The 18,836-nt window shown below is 36.9% G+C and overlaps 1 protein-coding gene and 1 long non-coding RNA gene across 2 annotated transcripts; one reads left to right on the forward strand and one right to left on the reverse strand.

Annotated features, from left to right (window-relative positions):
• The first annotated feature begins 1,946 nt into the window (after positions 1-1,946).
• Positions 1,947-16,210, forward strand: LOC124635845 (hemicentin-1-like). Its single transcript, XM_047171794.1, has 30 exons — positions 1,947-2,234; positions 2,388-2,623; positions 2,820-2,948; positions 3,633-3,722; positions 4,294-4,413; positions 4,809-4,974; positions 5,194-5,372; positions 5,780-5,861; positions 6,094-6,236; positions 6,520-6,682; positions 6,790-7,068; positions 7,158-7,227; positions 7,629-7,825; positions 8,223-8,366; positions 8,451-8,582; positions 8,705-8,774; positions 9,031-9,224; positions 9,483-9,623; positions 9,802-9,933; positions 10,184-10,253; positions 11,519-11,712; positions 11,928-12,065; positions 12,345-12,476; positions 12,623-12,735; positions 12,981-13,217; positions 13,899-14,040; positions 14,173-14,834; positions 14,921-15,049; positions 15,324-15,522; positions 15,897-16,210. Exons 1-30 carry the CDS (start codon positions 2,009-2,011, stop codon positions 15,908-15,910), a joined length of 4,923 nt encoding a protein of 1,640 aa, XP_047027750.1. The 5' UTR covers positions 1,947-2,008; the 3' UTR covers positions 15,911-16,210.
• A 375-nt stretch (positions 16,211-16,585) lies between these two features.
• LOC124635943 lies at positions 16,586-18,422 on the reverse strand. Its single transcript, XR_006985082.1, has 5 exons — positions 18,197-18,422; positions 17,783-17,914; positions 17,524-17,636; positions 16,820-17,069; positions 16,586-16,721 (listed from the first exon to the last, which is right to left on the reverse strand). It is a non-coding gene; the product is annotated as an uncharacterized LOC124635943 (long non-coding RNA).
• Between the last annotated feature and the right edge of the window lie 414 nt (positions 18,423-18,836).

The following is an 18,836-nucleotide window of genomic DNA, read 5'->3' on the forward strand; positions in this document are numbered from 1 at the left end:
AGTGTATTTCTTACGGACTGGCGCTTAAGGTAATATTGAAATCAAATCTTTTAATCAATCTTGACACATCTGAACAACATAATATAAGCAGGCCACTTTTTTATTACAGTGTTGGAAGTTTTCTTAAGAAGAGGGTAAACCTCTGGCAAAGTCTAATTAATAATCCGCTAAAATACTTTATCATGAAATAAGAATGAATAAAATGCAAAATATAGGTAGGTTCACATTCCTGTGTTTTTGGGACTTATGATTACTGCATTTTGAGGTCGGAATTTACACACATATAATATTCTACTTGGAAATACAGTGACAGTAAAATGAATAACTTGTCATTACAAAACCTCGTAGAAACTTTTCATCGTCACCGTCATTTGTCACCTCATGATTACTGCACAAATACTTGGTATTCCTAATACGTCATCAGAGCCTGCATAGTACTTATTACTGTATAAGTATTTGGAGGAAACAGGCAAAATAACCGCAAAATCACATAATTCAACGCTTGACTTAAAAACATTAGCAGCAACCGCTCATCCTTCATCAATTTTATTCATACAGGGTGTTTTGGAAGGCACGATAAACTAGTGCGTCTGGATCGTCATATGAACATCGTTGGCAGTCCTCACGAGTTTTCAGAAGCCTGAAAGTCCGACAACTAGTCTTAGCAAGAGGTGTAGGGTTGTTCAGGCAAGTGGGTTGTTGAGGTCAGATAGCCAGTCGCTCCATTAGAAACTCTGGTTCTCAGCTGCAACCGGTTAGACAAGAACAAAGGTGAGAAAAGGTTAGGCAGATGATGACAGGGTGTCCCTCAAAGTATGGATCCAATAGAACAAGAGTTTTGACAGGGTATAATTTACCAACTATATTTAACTTCAGAATGTAGCTTTAGAAGATAAGAACTTTTGTGAAAAAACAATCTATTATTTTTATTATCCTGAATTAAGTGCAGATCTTAATTAGAGAATTTAATAATAAATAACCATGAAATAAAAGAGAATGAAGAACCCTGTTCAGATGTTATTTCCAAAATACCAAATTGAGGATACTGGCTATTTAAATTAGTACATAAATTCCTCAATACAAATAATGGGCCAAATGGCAAACAAAATCACAATAATCAATTGTTATGATGTAGGTGAATAAGTACCTACCACTGTATGCATACTGCTAGGAAAACAATGTCTGATTCATATATTACCCGATCTATTTACATACAAGCTCTTTCCTGTACTGATCAAAGGATTAAACTCACTGAAGCATTAAACGAAATTCAGTAAACAAAATCTATTTGAGACACAATACAATAGGTAAGTACTATAAACTACTTGTATCGAAAAGACACTTTGTCTTTAAATAAATACAAAAAAAAATATGTGACAGTCACACTAAAACAGCTGTGCCGATTGAGACTATGAAGGTAGATGTTACCGTAACGATGGAATGGAGATAGCCCGCGTAATAATGAGTCCAAGAAAAATGTATCTAGTTATAAAGTAACGAAGTTGTGAAAGGTAGTTTGTAGAGCAGAAGTAACCTATTGAAATCAATGTCTTGACTTGCCACAATACAATTTTACTTATTGCAAAACATAATAATTTGCGTGTTACCCGTCAATAATATAATGTACTCCGATTGGGTTGTGTAGTCACTTAGTACCTGCACGATACAACTGTTTATATCTTTAATTAATATGATAAAAATTTACTTAAAGTTTTTTTTATCATTCTAGCTACATAGTTTGTTCAAAACATCACATTTCATGCCAAAATCAATATTGCCTACGAAATAGGTATACCTAAATTATCAAAATACAAATGGTCAATGACAATGGCCTCAGTGCGAAATGTTACAATTTATCTAAATAAGGAAAATACACGGCACGAAAATAAATCTACAGAATAACTCATTAGTATAAATTGGATATATTTGTTTAATCGTTTTAGTCTTCGTTTCGCAATTCTGGGGGACAGATCATTTCAAACAACTTCGAAAAATATTTTCATCCAAAATGGGGGGGCGGATATTTCCGCTAGTGTGTTTGGTCATCGTGTCTAGTATATCTGAAGTACTGTGTAATGGAAATGGTAGTTTAACCTTCGTCATAGACGACACGGGATCCATGTATAACGATATAGATCAAGTGAGGGCAAGCGTGAACCAGATCATGGATACTGTGTTCAATGAAAAGTCAAGCTTAATTGACAATATGGTTCTGGTCACGTTCAACGATCCAGGTAATGTAGATTTCCAATTTTTTTAATAATTATTGTCCCGAAGCTTTCCTATCTGCCGCCGATGACCTAATACAGTCCAACACGACATGCCATGATAAGAATATTGCCGCTGCTGATAAAATTTACATATCAATCTTTTTTAACCAATCCTAGATGCCAAAGTAAGAGTTAATACAAGAAATCGCTACCAATATAAGAGGATACTGGACGAAGTTGAGGCTCACAACATTATTAACAATGACTGTTGGGAGCCAGCGATGAATGGAGTACTCCTTGGATTGAATGAAAGTAATCGCGACTCCTACATGTATGTGTTCACCGATGCACCCGCCAGAGACTATAAAGATGCACCCCGTGTCATAGAACTCTGCCAGAGAAAACGGATTCAGGTAATAATTAGCTAAATCTATTTTTGTATAAAAAAATGTAATATTTTTGCAATGTTTCTTGTGTATCCCTTCACAATTCCTTAGTACCCATGAGGAATACCTCAATCAGAATCAAGAAATATTCAACACGCAATTGAACTAAACAATAAAATGTAGGATAGTGAGAAATAATCATCTATTATTCTTTATTTCACAGATAGTTTTCGTGCTTACTGGAAACTGTCGTTATCACCCCTACTTAGTTGAAGCCTCAAATGTATTCTTTGAAATAGCGAAGGCATGTTCGGGACTCGCGTTCGAGATTGATAAAAGCCAAGTTTCTGAGGTAAAGCCGTGAACTTCCTATTATTTACTTTTAAACCTTGACCCGTATTTGAGGATAGATATACAATATACTCCATTAAGTACTTATAGATTTTTTATATTTTTTTAAATTCTTATCGCTAGTAATGGTCTCTTCTAGACAAAATAAGATGGATAGCGACGAGAAGTAAAACATTATACATATGATTGGCAGTTAGGCAAGGTGTACACTTGCTCCTGCAATTCCAGTACCTTTTTATAGTGTAGCTTTAACGTACACATCCATCATCCTCCGAGCCTTTTTCCCAACCATGTTGGGGTCGGATTCTAGTCTAACCGGATGTAGCTGAGTACCAGTGCTTTACAAGAAGCGACTGCCCTGCCTGACCTCCTCAACCCAGTTACCCGGGCAACCCAATACCCCTTGGTTAGACTGGTGTCAGACTTACTGGCTTCTGACTACCCGTAACGACTGCCAAGGATGTTCAATGACAGCCGGGACCTACAGTTTAACGTGCCATCCGAAACACAGTCATTGGTGTCTAAGATATACTTAGAAAGTACATACAAACTTAGAAAAGTTGCATAGGTACTTGCCTGACCTGGAATCGAACCCGCGCCCTCATACTCGAGAGGTTGATTCTTTGCCCACTAGGCCACCACGTAGCTTTAACGTACACATAAATACATAATTCCAAATTTTCAGGTGCTTGGACCTATTAAAGAACTTATAAAAGGCAATAAAAGTATTTTTGTATCGACAACCATAGAAGCCAATGTTTATAAAAATATCCAAGTAAGTTTTTGCCATATTTTTGCTTTATTACTTATATTTAGTCAATTTATAGGTGGCGACGACACATGAGCTCAATAACATGTACCTATGTAAGTTATGATAAGTAAATTGGTTTTCACTAATCACCCACGTCCCGTGGACACTTCTTCCCGTACCCGGATAGCCCATGTTCAGCGTAGAGATTGTACCTTCCGAGTTAATGTACATATGTACAGTTTCGTTGGGTGATTGGTGGAAGACTTTGGTAAGTTATGCTGTCCCGGTAACGTAGCCAGATGGGAACAGAAACTATCTTTGTCCTTCCCCCGGGGTATTTTTGACGCAAATGCTCATAAAGTTCCAGAACAGCACCACTTACATGAGCATACCATTACTCAAGTGTTGACGACATTGCTCACCATGTACCAGGACAGTATGAAACACGTGAAGTAAATCCCTCGGTGCGCGGTGCGGGTGGAAACCCCGTGGTACAAGCAGAAACAGCTAGTCCTTAATAAGATACTTCTGTGAAAAATTGAGATGTACTTTTTATTGATAATGTGTAATAACTCTTCAATTTTATTTTACGCAGTTCAGAATAGATACCCACACTGACTACGCCATCATTTCTGTATCTGGTAAAACACCATATCTGGAAGTAAAAGGACCTGAGGTTCAATTAGAAGACCTGATGCGAAATGATAATGGAATTGTAAGTAGCGTACATAGTAGGTCAAGTATTCCACCAAATTCAATTAGAGCCAACCAAATTGATTTCCTGTTCTTTTTTTTAATTATGCAAAGAACCATGGAGAGATCAAAATGAAGCGAAGGTGCCATAACTGAAAATAGCAGAGCCCAAAAATGCGTGACCTAACCATTCTTTGTAATACCAAAAATCGTTGATAGATGTCTCACCAACCCGAACGCCTAGTTAGTTCACTCGTAACTGATCATTTTGGTCATGCCCACCGTACCAATTTGACCAAGAAGAAGGCATCTCACCTACCCGCATTATGTATGGCATCTCCGCTTATATGTCTTTACTCCGTGGAAAAATGTTCACACTTAATAGTCAACCAAATATCAATAACTTTTTACGTTTAGGTGGTTAAACTTAACAACATCAGGCCTGGCGAATACGTGGCTACCGTGGGTAGTAAGTCGAGAACATCTATCATCATTGTGGGCAGAACCGATTTCTTTTTCACTCCTGGCTTTTCTGAGTCAATGCCCAAGTCAGCAAAGGACGTAACGCCTCAGCCCATTGCCGGTGAGTTATCCCGTGCTCCTAGTACAACAAGACTCGATTTAAAAAGGACTTGTTATGAGGTTAGGCTAGTGGAACATAGAAGACGTTTTGGCCTGTTTAAAAAGTATCACTATCATTGTTTATCCTGGGATCTTCAAACACCGATCGAACATCATGAAAAACGTTTTTTACAAAATACCCTCAATAGTCCTAAATCAATTAGTTCTTTTTGTTTTTCAGACACGAAAGTTCACCTATCTGCATCCGTCATTGATGAACATAATTCCGTGCAAATAGTAACAGCGGAGATTGTACAAATGAACGACAAAGTCATCCAAACGCTTCCTTTAATCAAGGTTTCGAAAGATTTTTACGTGACACAACCATTTGTGGCTCCATCGCAAATGTTCAAAGTAGTTGTAAGTATTAACCTTTCTTAAAAATACTGACAATAATTTACAAATTTCTTTATTATTATTAATAATTAATACATTATCTACATAAATGGATGCTACTGAAGTTCATTTTTACAAAACCTAAAGGCTTTTTGTAACGCACAAGTCTTCAAGGACATTGTTATTTACAAGGGAGATTTTTTCTACATCCCAAAACAAAAAGGTGTATTTTATTAACTATATACTATAATATGCTATGAATTTCATTTTATTCGTCTACAATTCTGTATGTCGACATATCATAACTTGTTTCATATTATTTTTGCACAATTTTGATAGAACCTACCATGGACATTTCTGGATGTTAGAATGTACAATTATTTTTGATATTACCCTGGTATGTAATTAAAACTATTATCTCTACGTTTTAGGTGAACGGCATAGTGAAAGCAACGGGATTGCCCATAAAAAGGTTTGCCAAACTTCCAGTTACTTCGATACCACAACCAAAAAGTAAGTTTCTTTTGATTGTGACAATAGAATATTCCGACGAATATTTCTAGTGTTTTAACTTTCCTGTGGCACCTAAGAAATACACGCTTGATGAACTATCTTTTTTCAATTTCCCACTGCACCAAACTACTCACGATATGATGCACGATGTATGAAAAAAAGCTTTTTCTCACACAAATACTTACGTAATGGAAAGTTTGAAAACAATATTTGAATATTGTAATATTTGCAGGGCGACCTACTGCGGTTATAACACAAGGCACATCACTACAATACGACTACAACGATGAAGTGAAGTTAACTTGTAAAGTTGAAGCGCACCCAGAACCCAAAATCAAATGGGTTAACAGCAAAGGATCTAGAATCCAATCGACGGTATGTGCTCATTGACTATAATATCAATCTTTGATTTGCTGACAAGAGCCCCATTCATGTACAATCAAATTCCTGCCTCTAGTAAGCAAAACAACAGATAGATAGAATATTAGGAATGGCATCACCTATCGTCTATTTTAAAACCAACTGCACAAAAGAACCTGCTTCCCAAGAGTAATTTCATCTACACATACATTTCATAAAGTGAGGTTATGCAGTCAAGTTTGAATAAACGATTTATTATTTTGATAGCTTCTAATAACCTATACAATTTTTCTTTCAGACTTCACGTACAGACGTACCCTATGAATACATCAGTGATATAAAAACACAGGGGTCTAAAAGTGATAAATTCATTTGCTATGCCGAGAACAACGAAGGGAAATCGTCAGCCTCTGCAACGGTCACAGTTAGAGACCCTTTTGTTGTGAAAGAAGTTCCATCAGGTCAGTAAAGTCTATGCAACGGTTTTATAAACTTAACATCTATAAACCTATAAATTGGATTAGATTTGTATCAAACAATAATATTGTTTTGTTTTTTTTTTTCATAGGAGTAGCAAAACTAGCATACGGGGCAGAAGGCATTATAACCTGCGACGTCACTTCGAAGTTTCCAATGGAGATTCAGTGGTACCACAGAAACGATATCACAGGAATGTCCAACAAGATACAAACGTCTGACAAGTTCTGGGTATCAGCAAGTCAAACGCAAATAAAAATAAGAAAAATGGATATGGACTTAGCTGGACAATACATCTGCAAGGCATTCTTGAAAAATCAGAAGGACATGGAAAAAGAATTTAGAATGCGCGTTTTTGTAGATGGTTTAGGTAAATTTTATACTTTTATATCCACACGTTTTGGAAATCGTTTTGGAGATTATATTTTTATTTAAGTACTAAACAATTATTTATTGCAGTTCGTCCGAAATTGTTGCCAATACCCACCACAAAGATTACCAAAGGCAAAAATGGAGTCTTGGAATGCAAGTAAGTACTACGTAGTATACACATTTTAAACTGTAGCTGATTGATTAACGGCCAGTTTCTTCATCAAAAGTTAAAGTTAAAGTAATGTCTAAAGTAAAAGTAACGGTCAAATACGTTTTTTCAAGGCTAAAGTGACAGCAAAACTAATAGGAAAATTGAATTTGACCGTTACTTTTACTTTAGACATTACTTTGACTTTTACTTTGGCTTTAACTTTTGATGAAGATACTGGCTGTATGAAGCTTTATTATTTTTATAATATTTTCGACAAATTCAATCAACGACTATGTACATGTCGAAATAAATGCCGCGAACCAACACGGCTGGAGAGATATCATGCGCTAGACCAACGGTAAAATTTAAATCTATAGTAATACGAATAATTCAAATGATGTTCTCAGGGCTTTGAGTGGCGTACCCGCACCAAAGATAACATGGTACTCAGGAGGTCAAACTGGTACTAAGTTCACACTTATACCGGGTTCTAGCAATGTTCTAAAGATTACAAACGCGGAAGAGAAACATGGAGGGAAATACAAATGTGTGGCAGTAAATGATGTCGGCAAGGATGAGCATATTACCACAGTGATCATTCAAGGTAATCCTAAGAATAAAACAAATCATTTATCACAAAAAAACATTGTCTTTGCTCCTGTATTCGGTCAATCTGCCGTTGAAAGGGTAATAATTAGTTACCTAGTCTGCTCGCATGAACATTCTGAGCTTAAAATAAAACAAGGCATTCTAACAGTCGATACTAACATCGTCAATAGGCTATTCTCAGATATATTGGTTCTGAATAGTAGCTAGAAGCTACTGTTTGTTTGAGTTCCAAGAAAAGCTTACCTGGTGTATCACGTGAGTCTTTGGTAAGGATGCTTATTGTCAATACAACAAACAAAAAAACTATATAACTAGAAGGTACCTGCTTGTAAGTTAAACCTGACGTGTATAATAAATAATATTTACATTATGTACATTCTCGTTATTTACAGATCTACCTAAAATTATCAGGCCTGATAGGTCTACGGTCTACATGGGTACTGAAGGGGACGCAACTTTAAGTATACCTTGCGTGGCAAGTGGTCTTCCGAAACCTACTATTACTTGGGAGATAAACAATAAACCTCTTAACCTAGGTAATATCAGAATTGGCTATTATAAGCTTGTGATTTTCCCAGATTTTTTGCTCTTTACTTTATTTCATGCGTCTTGTGTTTCAGGGACGAAATATGCCATTAACGATGGAACTCTAGTTATAAGACATCCTACCATAGATGACTCTAATTCATACACTTGTGTAGCAAAGAATGACGTCGATTCAGTCAGCGAGATATTCAAAATCTTCGTCCGACGTAAGTAGAAATAGAATTATCATAAACATTATTAATTAGGTATATTTGAATTTATGTAGATGCATCATCCCAGCCTCACATATCATTTGTAACTAACACTGATCTGTTTTAATTTGTTTCAGAGATTCCTGAAGTAAGGGGAGTTGCTTCTATTAAAGGGATTGTGGGAAAAGCCGTCAAAGTAGAGTGCAGGTGAGCGAGAAGAATCTCTGATTATTGAAACCTAAGAGAATAAATTCAATCTTCACAAAGGAAAGATTACATCCATATAATGTTAAAAAACCATATCAATACAACTTCAGCACTTAATCCTTTATGGGCGATGTAGGAAAATCAGTATCCAGTTGAAATCTAATACAAGATGTGCTCTGTCGGCCTTTTTCCATTTTAAAAACATTAATTTTAAAGGCTTCTCTCATTAAAAATTTATGATTTTTATTAATCTCAGGGTTCACAAGGGAGTGCCGACACCTATAATTACTTGGAAATACGCGGATGATGGCAAAAAATTTGTTCCAATACCTGGCTCCGAACAAGTCCTATCCATATCAAAGGTGGAGATGAAACACGCAGGACGTTACAAGTGTGTAGCTCAGAATGACGTCGGAAGTGCCGAACACAACACCACACTTGTGGTACAAGGTATGAAGATGAGAGAAATGAAACATACAACGACTTGGAATAAATAGCAAAAAAAGAAAAAAAATGTTGTAGAACCTAGTGTCAATAACTGCAGGCAAAAATAACATCTTCCTCCGAGCCTTTTTCCCAAACTATGTTGGGGTCGGCTTCCAGACAAAAATAACATAAGATAATAAATCCATATAGTAATCCCATCACCACCATATCCTCATAAATATGCTGAAAAGGATATATTTAGATTACCTCATCTATTTACAGAGGTTCCAAAAATATTATCAAGTACTTCTGCCGTCTATCAAGCCATTGAAGGGGACGAGCTGTTGAGAATTCCTTGTGTCTCAACCGGTCTTCCCAAGCCAAGCATCACTTGGAAGGTGAACGGACGCTACATTATTTCAAGTAAGTTACTTTAAACACCCAGAGTTTTTAAAATCTGCAAACGTTTACCTCTTTCGCAGAGCTTTTAAAATATGAGTAGATATTGAAAACAATAATAGTCATGATTTTAACAAAACAACTCACAAAACCAATGATTCGACTAAAAAAAGGGCTTTCACACAATGATTTTGTTTTTCAGACGCTAAATATTCCTTGGAAGATGGTGCATTGGTAATAAGACACCCGACCGTGAGCGACACTAACCGGTACACTTGCGAAGCGACTAATGATGCTGGTCCGGCCAGTGCGACGTTCGAAACATACATTCGCCGTGAGTACCATTATATTCGGTTGTATCATCATCATCATATCAGCCAATTGCCGTCCACTGCTGAACGTAGGCCTGCCCCAAGGAACGCCAACCATCCCGGGATGCTTCAGGTGTACCTATATTAGAATTTATTTCATTTGACCTCCGTGAGACCTGTTTCATTCCTTCTTCTAGTTATTTTCTTTCAAAGTCCACTCTCAGAAACTTGAAAGCTTGCCTTATTTACGTGAGATATTTTTTATGTTTTCAGAGAAGCCTCAATTATCTGGAGTTGCTACTGAGACCGTTAGAGTAGGCCATTCTGCGGTAATAGAGTGCAAGTAGGTATTCTGAAACTTTGTTGATTGTTTGATAACTTTTTTGTAGTTGGGATATCAAGACCCACCTGGAACCAATCAGCAGCCATCCACAATATCTGCAGTAGTTTCCTAGTTCAAGATTTAATAAATAATAATAAATTTTAAAGCCCCGCAGGGCATCTGAGGCGGATGACGGGGAGTAGCGACCCCGCGGGGCTATATATCCGAGTGCTCCAGGGAGAGTATACTGTCCCCCATCTCCGGCCTGCCGGAGTGAAGCATGATGGGGGATAGGTCTCCCGCCTCTTGGCTTGCCTTCATCGGCCGGTCAGAGTGGAGTCGCTAGAGCAGGGTTAACAGCCCACTCGGAGGGTAGGTGCCTCGTGGTAAGTGGCGAGTGGGCCGGTGATGCTGGACCCACAGGGAGCGCGTGATCTGCGTTTAAAGTCCGCCGAGGTATCCTCACCCTTCAGCCGCTCATGTACCTGTTGCCCCCTTGTTGCGATTTAGCGACTGATTCCCGGGGGCCCAGTAAGTGAGTTGGCGAGTCTCCACCTGCCATTTTTACGTGTATTTATTACATTGTTATCGGCAGGTGCCATAGTTCCCGTAGTTTCCCCATTCCTAGTCCACTAGCATCCCATCACAATAGCCCAAGTAGTTTTCATCCATAGTTAGCAATAGTTTAGCACAGAACCGGGGATTGTCCTTGGGTACATTTCTATAGTGTATACAGGGATAATCGTCGGTTTTGTGTCACCATTTCATTAAAGTTGTCTCAAAAGGGCTTCAGCGTGTTGGCTTCGGCCCCACGTTCGCCTCCCAAAAATCCGGGACTCTATAGTCCCGAGGTCTGGTAGAGACATACAAGATAATAAATTTTAATAAATTTATTTATTTCCAAAAAGTTGGTGACAAGAATAGTAGGTAGTATTTACTAGTCTTTCATTCTGCCTATCTTTCGATGGATATCTAGCTTCCCGATTTTTTAATGTCTCTTGCTCTTGTTAAAATTAGATTTATTTTAAAGTTTGATGATGTGCAGTACATGTATTTACTGATCCCAAAGATTTCTCCTTTTTATTACGTCATAAGCCTGCAGGTTTACTAACTATAAGACAGACTTTATCGTACTTTTATATGTATTTAATTTAAGACCCGATTACTTATTAATATATTTATATGTCTGTAGAAGTCTCTAGAGTTTTATCAAGTCTGCCCGATTTATAAAGAGGTTTTTTTTTAATTTTATTTTTAAATAAGTAATACGTGTATTGCCTTTTCAGGATCATAAAAGGTGAACCCAAACCAAAAATATCTTGGTATATAGCGCAAGGTGCTTCTGAGTTTGAGAAAGCCGAAGCTCATCACGAGAGGTTACAAATTATTAGTGCAGAGGACCGACACGCGGGCCGGTACAAATGTGTTGCAGAAAACGATGTTGGCAGCGCTGAACACGTCACCACACTTGTGGTTGAGTGTAAGTTACCTTGTGATACTTATATTTCGACAATCGTTAATAGATACTTCCTTAGCTAAGTGTAAATTAAGCGGCGACGGATCAATAGTCTATATTTAAATATCAATTAATAAAAGTTCTGATCCCAGATTAGGCATCTCCGTATGCTTAAACTATAATAATTAAGTTTTGATTTTCTTTATACATTTTCTAACCTTGCTTTATTTTTCCCACAGCTGCGCCCAAACTTACTTCAAAATCTAAAACAGTGACTGCTATTGAAGGAGATATTGCCTTAAGGATCCCGTGTGACGTCGCCGGTGTTCCTCGTCCAGTTATAACGTGGCTTCACACGGGCGTTAAAATTACACCTAGTAAGTCATGGAATATTCTTAAGTCATTTGTCGGAAACCTCATCTTCTCCCGAGCTTCTTCCCAACTATGTTAGGGTCGGCTTCCAGTCTAACCTAATGCAGCTGAGTACCAGTGTTTTATAAGGAGCGACTGCCTATCTACCCTCAACCCGGGCCACCCAATAATACTCCTTGGTTAAACTGGTAAAACTTCCTACTCGAAAATTTTAATTTTCCCAAATCATGAACTTTTTGTCTTAGCTGAGTATTACGGAGGTTGTCATGAAGGTATACTTTCAGATTCAAAGTATGCCGTAGAAGATGGAGATCTTGTTATCAAGAATCCTACTAAAAAGGACAAAGGAAGCTACACGTGTGAAGCCAAAAACTATATTGGGTCAGTTAGTGCCACATTTGAGGTCAATGTTGATGGTAGGTACAAAATTAAACGTTGCTTTATATAAGTTCATACTACAATGCGTGCGAAAAGTTCAAGGCAACATTTCTGTATTGTATAGATACTAATTTATGCACTGGAATAAGTACTTAATTTAAAATGTTGTGTCATTACTTTTCAGAGGGACTCGTTGATTTTGGCACGAAGCATAACGTATATTTGCTTTTGGGTGAAACAAAAAAATTGGAATGTGATGCTTATAAATCGAAATCCCAGTCGATAAAGTGGTTTAAAGTTAGTATAATTAATTAAGACTATGCTATGACCCAAAGGAATAGGTTTGAATACCCTGTTACGGGTCGGAAAACTTGAATCCGGGTTGCTACACAATTTATATAGCACTTAGACAAAGTATACATATATTAAGTTCCTTCAAGTCCAAAATTGTATCCTATGTTCAGTTACCTACATTCTGAATTCAAATGTTTTACTACTTATTTAGCTGGCTGATATATTAATAATGTTTGTGTAATTTACAGGAATTTGATGAACTGAAAGAGAAATTTGTTCAAATAAACAAAGCTACTTACGCCAACGACGGTAACTATACATGCCATGTGAGCGATGAGCATGGACACGTAGAAACACACACATATGTTGTAGACGTTGGCTCTATTCCTAAACTTTATACACCAAATAATCTAGATGACTGGCGTGGTGACATAAGAGATATTTTGTCAAACTGTGAAGTTAGTGAGGCAAAACCAGAAGCAAAAGTAAGTTTGAATTCCATCATCATCCTCCGAGCCTTTTCCCAACTATGTTGAGGTCAGCCTTCAGTCCAACCGGATTCACCTGAGTACCAGTGTTCTAAAAGGAGCGACTGCCTATCTGACGTCAACCCAGTTAACCGGGCAGTTACAGATAGATAGGAATAGTAACCTGGGCAACTACTCCTATCCATCTAGTCACTAAAATATTATAAAACTTAGGACACCGTTACCATGACGGGCGCAGTCTTACTCCTTATTTGGTGGCCCAGTCCGATTTTATTCAATGAAATCCTAATTGTGATGTCAGAATTAAGTCCGCCGATATATCACTTTTTGTGTATGAAGTGCAAATAAGTATTGTGCCGATTGTCGTTACGGCCAATGGTCTAATAGCCAAGAGCCTCGACCAACACCTCAGGAGGCTCTCGTTAGGCGGCTGGATCAAGGGACTAATTCAGAAGGCAGTACCTACTCCTTGATACGGCGCGTATTGTGAGGAGGTTTCTGTCTCTGGGACCCTAACCACCGGTACCTTGGACCCTATGCCCGATATCGGTGGCAACCTTTTTTTTATATTTTTAAATGTTTTTTATTTTTATATTTAATATTTAAAAATGTAAATAAATGACAAAATATTCGTATTTAACTTTCGAATAATAAATTCACTTCAATTTTGCATTCTAGATAAATTGGTATTTCAACGGCAAAGAGTTAACCGATAAGGAGGTACCAGAAATAGGAATTCGATATAATTGGGGTCGCTACACATGCACGGCAACTAATGTACACGGATCAGTTAAGAAAAGCTTTGATGTCAAGTCTTCAGGTAAGCTATAAGGATAAAATGCTTACAGTTCATTTCGGTGTGATATACATACCTACGTTAATTTATGAAGAACTTTATCTACAAACGGTTTGAGGTGACTTATTCGATAACCTAAATAATTATTTGTTACAGTGTGTTTGATACCTCGAAATTTGAGAGACGCCACTAATATGCCACTTGTACTAACTAACGAAGGAACTTGGCCTAAATGGGAGTTCACGGATAAATATACAATACTGGAACAAAATGAAAAAATTACTCTGTCCTGTCCAAAACAAGAAGGAACGTCAAATACATTCAGAAACTTTGCGGGGCAAAGTGAATTAAAAGCAGTTTGCCTTAGCGAGGATACGTTCCTGTTAAATGAAAAAAAATATAAGCTTTCAGATCTACAATGCAAAAACAGCATTCAGTTGTCTGTTCTTAGAGAGCCAGTTAAATGCTCTATACTAGCAGAGAAACCTGAATTGATACGGGTTGGCTACAATGTGACTGATTTCTTAGAAATATACGACGTGTGTTACGATCATGCCAAAAATATGCCTCTTATTGCTCGCGCATCGTTGACCAAAACTGATGACAGTGTAGGCACCAACAGCAACTGGTTTAGTTATCCAGGAATTGGAGATACGAAAATTGCGAGGGGATTTACCTGTAAAGACTCAAAAACATTTTGTTGTTATGGAAAATCCCAGCTGTTGAATGCAAAGGACTTCAATTATGAAACTGCAAAGAAAAGCACCTTCATTGATTATCTAAATGGAATCCCAATCTGGCGTCCTTGTGGTTCACAGGTAAAAATCATAATATGTAAATATAATAACGCGTGTACCTACATGAATTTCAATTATTATATTTGGGATGTAATTAATTATTTCAGACCAGCTGGGAAAAAGTCGATGACATGATTAGAAGACAATTGGAGGGCGAAGATGAAATGAAGACCTGGTCTGGTACACACACTTTTGAAAAGAAAAATGGAGCCATCATACCGCGATACTTATGGAAGGTAAATAAAAAATACGAGTTCATTTCGCTAGATTCCCTGATTTTAATTAGAAAACACAAAAATTATATGTTCGTTCCGAGACCCGGGTCCTGAATTGTCTTCGAACGTGGGCCTCCTCCAAATCTTTGCGTACTTCTGGGTTGGTTTCTTCTTCTAAAAGGATTTTGGAATACTTACTATTATATCTACTATATAACACTACTCCAAAATCCTTTTAGGGTTTGAACAGAAAATAGGTTCATCAGGTAAAATTATTTTTTATTGTTAATTTCAGGTCATAGCATATGAGAGTGAGGATCCGCTGGCCATAGTCCACGTTAACAGTGGTGAACCAACAGAGAAGGACATCAAATGTAAGAACATCTGCAACGATGACGATCAACCGTGGTTCTCAGTCAAAGACGATTACACTTACTGTTGCTCTCTCACGGACTTCTTAGATGCATTTGATTTGCATGGCATGAAGATTGGCGGTAAGGATTTTTTCTTTTTACATTACTTCTTAGAGTTTAAGAATCCGGCTCACATGGAACCGTTCACACTTCTTTTGACTTGTAAATTAAGACAAGACATTATGTTGGAATCTCCAACCAAAGTAAAGTCAAAAATGGTTAACTGAATCGAAAACAAGGCATTTACTAAGGTTATACCTAAGAAGTGTGGCTGCAGTGATGCAGGCCAGATTAGTTCTAACCGAAGATAAAAGTATACAACTAAGTTTAGCCACACAGGGATGGCAACACCTAGCTACAGGCGATTAAACATAGGTGAAGGCGCACTCCAGGCTTTAGCCATAACATATGTACCTAATAACCTGGCATTAAACACCTTTTTTATTATTTTCCAGAATCACCTGAATAATATGAGTAACTGAAGAAACAAATTATGATAAAAAAAAATTGAAATACAGAATAATTTTGAAACCTTCATGTCCTTACATTTAATGAAATGTTAAGCTCTCTACCTAAGTACGAAATGTATGGAATACATATGTAATTAAGCCTTAATAATATATCTATATTTTGTATATTGTAATTCATAATAAACCGAAAATGAAAAATTAGCTCAATAAGAAAAACATTTTGCAAAAGTAATAAGTACTTAGTACACCTTCCTAGATTGTGAATGGTACCTAAGTATTTGTAATAAACAATATCCACAATAATGTTGTTTCTAGACATGGGCAAAATGTGTCATTGAAAAGAAAAGATAGATATGCATCTTTCAATCACTGGGATATGAATCACTCTTTCATATCTTTATATCAGTAGCTCAGTATAACTCAGTAGCTCGTTTAAGCTCGCAACTCGTGTGCGGCTCACTCATTCAAATAGATCATTCAGATATAGTGATAGGTTGGTTGTTGTTTGCATCTTTCTGATATATTGAGCGGTTGCGATTTAACAACTTTTTTCTAATTAAAAAATATACTATTCTTATGACTGTAGGTACAACCTACTTCTTTTATATTAATTAGTTCAATGAATAGTCAATCGCAATCTAGTATTGAGTATAAGCATTAGTTTAGTAAGTATTAGAAAATAAAAATGGAAATAGCCTTCTGATTTCCAAACAACTTGTTTCATTTTATTGTACCTACTCATTTAAGACCTCTGTCTACTAACCCTGTATCGTAGACACGAAAGACCACACGATATGCTCGCACCTTTACCTGGAAAGCAAGAAACACCAAAACACCATCAATTCGTTATATAAGAACATGATAATATATTATGTTAGATTCAACATTAGAATAAATCACATACTTACTAGTTTTTTTTACTGAATCATATACATCAATATTATTTATACTGATGATTACAAGACAATCCTTAGACATTGGTTGACGGTTTTTGGTTGAAATGGATTTTTAGGGCTATTGTATTCAGATAGGCAGTCGCTCTTTGTAAAACACTCGTACTCAGCTGCAACGGTTAGACTGCACGACTGGAAGCTGACCTTAACGAATCGGATCATTCGATGCAAAACTTCTATCACCGTCGCCATCTTGTCTGTGCGTCTTCAAATTTAAAAAAACAACAAATGTAAACAAACATGGCGAGTTCGATCAGAATTCCCGGTAATTACGATTGGATTTTCAAAAGGTATATTACTAAAGGGATGCTAAATATGAAAGGTTTGAATGCGTCAAAAGAATTTAAATTTATTTATTTATTTTATTTAGTACTCACAAGTACGGTTTGATTGGAAAGAAAATAAATATGAGCGTAAATAATTAGGAAAGTGTATGACTCATTCGCGGACCCCGATTGGGGTCTAAACCGAGCTTACGGTGACATTGATGTTCAGACCCCAATCGGGGTCCGCTACGGATTTGACGGTTAATATATGTATACTTTGTCTAGGTGCTATATAAATTGTGTAGCAACCCGGATTCAAGTTTTCCGACCCGTAACAGGGTCTTCAAACCTATTCCTTTGGGTTATAGCATAGTCTTAATTAGTTATACTTACTTTAAACCATTTTATCGACTGGGATTTCGATTTATAAGCACCACATTCCAATTTTTTTGTTTCACCCAAAAGCAAATATACGTTATGCTTCGTGCCAAAATCAACGAGTCCCTCTGAAAAGTAATGACACAACATTTTAAATTAAGTACTTATTGCAGTGCATAAATTAGTATCTATACAATACAGAAATGTTGCCTTGAACTTTTCGCGTGCATTGTAGTATGAACTTAAATAAAGCAACGTTTAATTTTGTACCTACCATCAACATTGACCTCAAATGTGGCACTAACTGACCCAATATAGTTTTTGGCTTCACACGTATAGCTTCCTTTGTCCGTTTTAGTAGGATTCTTGATAACAAGATTTCCATCCTCAACGGCGTACTTTGAATCTGAAAGTATACCTTCATGACAACCTCCGTAATACGCAGCTATGACAAAAAGTACATGATTTGGGAAAATTATAATTTTCGAATAGGAGGTTTTACCAGTTTAACCAAGGAGTATTATTGGGTGGCCCGGGTTGAGGAGGTCAGATAGGCAGTCGCTTCTTATAAAACACTGGTACTCAGCTGCATTAGGTTAGACAGGAAGCCGACTCCAACATAGTTGGGAAGAAGCTCGGGAGAAGATGAGGTTTTCGACAAATGACTTAAGAATATTCCATGACTTACTAGGTGTGATCTTAACGCCCTTGTGAAGCCACGTTATAACTGGACGAGGAACATCGGCGACGTCACACGGGATCTTTAAGGCAATATCTCCTTCAATAGCAGTCACTGTTTTGATGATTCTTTTTTTTGTTTGATAGCGTATACTTCCGAGGTGGTCCCATTACCATCAGGTCAGGATCTGATGATGGAAACCTTGAGAAATCGAGGGCGACTTAAAAATAATTTAAATTTATTTAGTACTCACAAATGTGGTTTGATTGGAAAGAAAATAAATATGAGCGTAAATAATTAGGAAAGTGTATGACTGATTCGCAGACCCCAATTGGGGTCTAAACCGAGCTTACGGTGACATTGATGTTCAGACCCCGATTGGGGTCCGCTACGGATTTGACGGTTAAAATAAAGAATCGATTTTATAATTTTATATTATTTGATATTATAATATTACTAAATTGCACTTTTGTATACTATAATCTGAAAATAAATTAGGAAAAGTTAAATGACTTAATTTATTTTGAAAAAATGCTAGAAAATCAGTGGTAGAAAATACGTTGTAGCCGGAATATTTTTTTAATTTCTGAAGACTGCAAATTTTGAAGACTTATTTATTTCTTCGGGTGTTTTATGTGCAGAATTCCTG

The sequence above is a fragment of the Helicoverpa zea genome, chromosome 13, assembly GCF_022581195.2.
Source record: "Helicoverpa zea isolate HzStark_Cry1AcR chromosome 13, ilHelZeax1.1, whole genome shotgun sequence".
Classification (NCBI taxonomy): domain Eukaryota; kingdom Metazoa; phylum Arthropoda; class Insecta; order Lepidoptera; family Noctuidae; genus Helicoverpa; species Helicoverpa zea.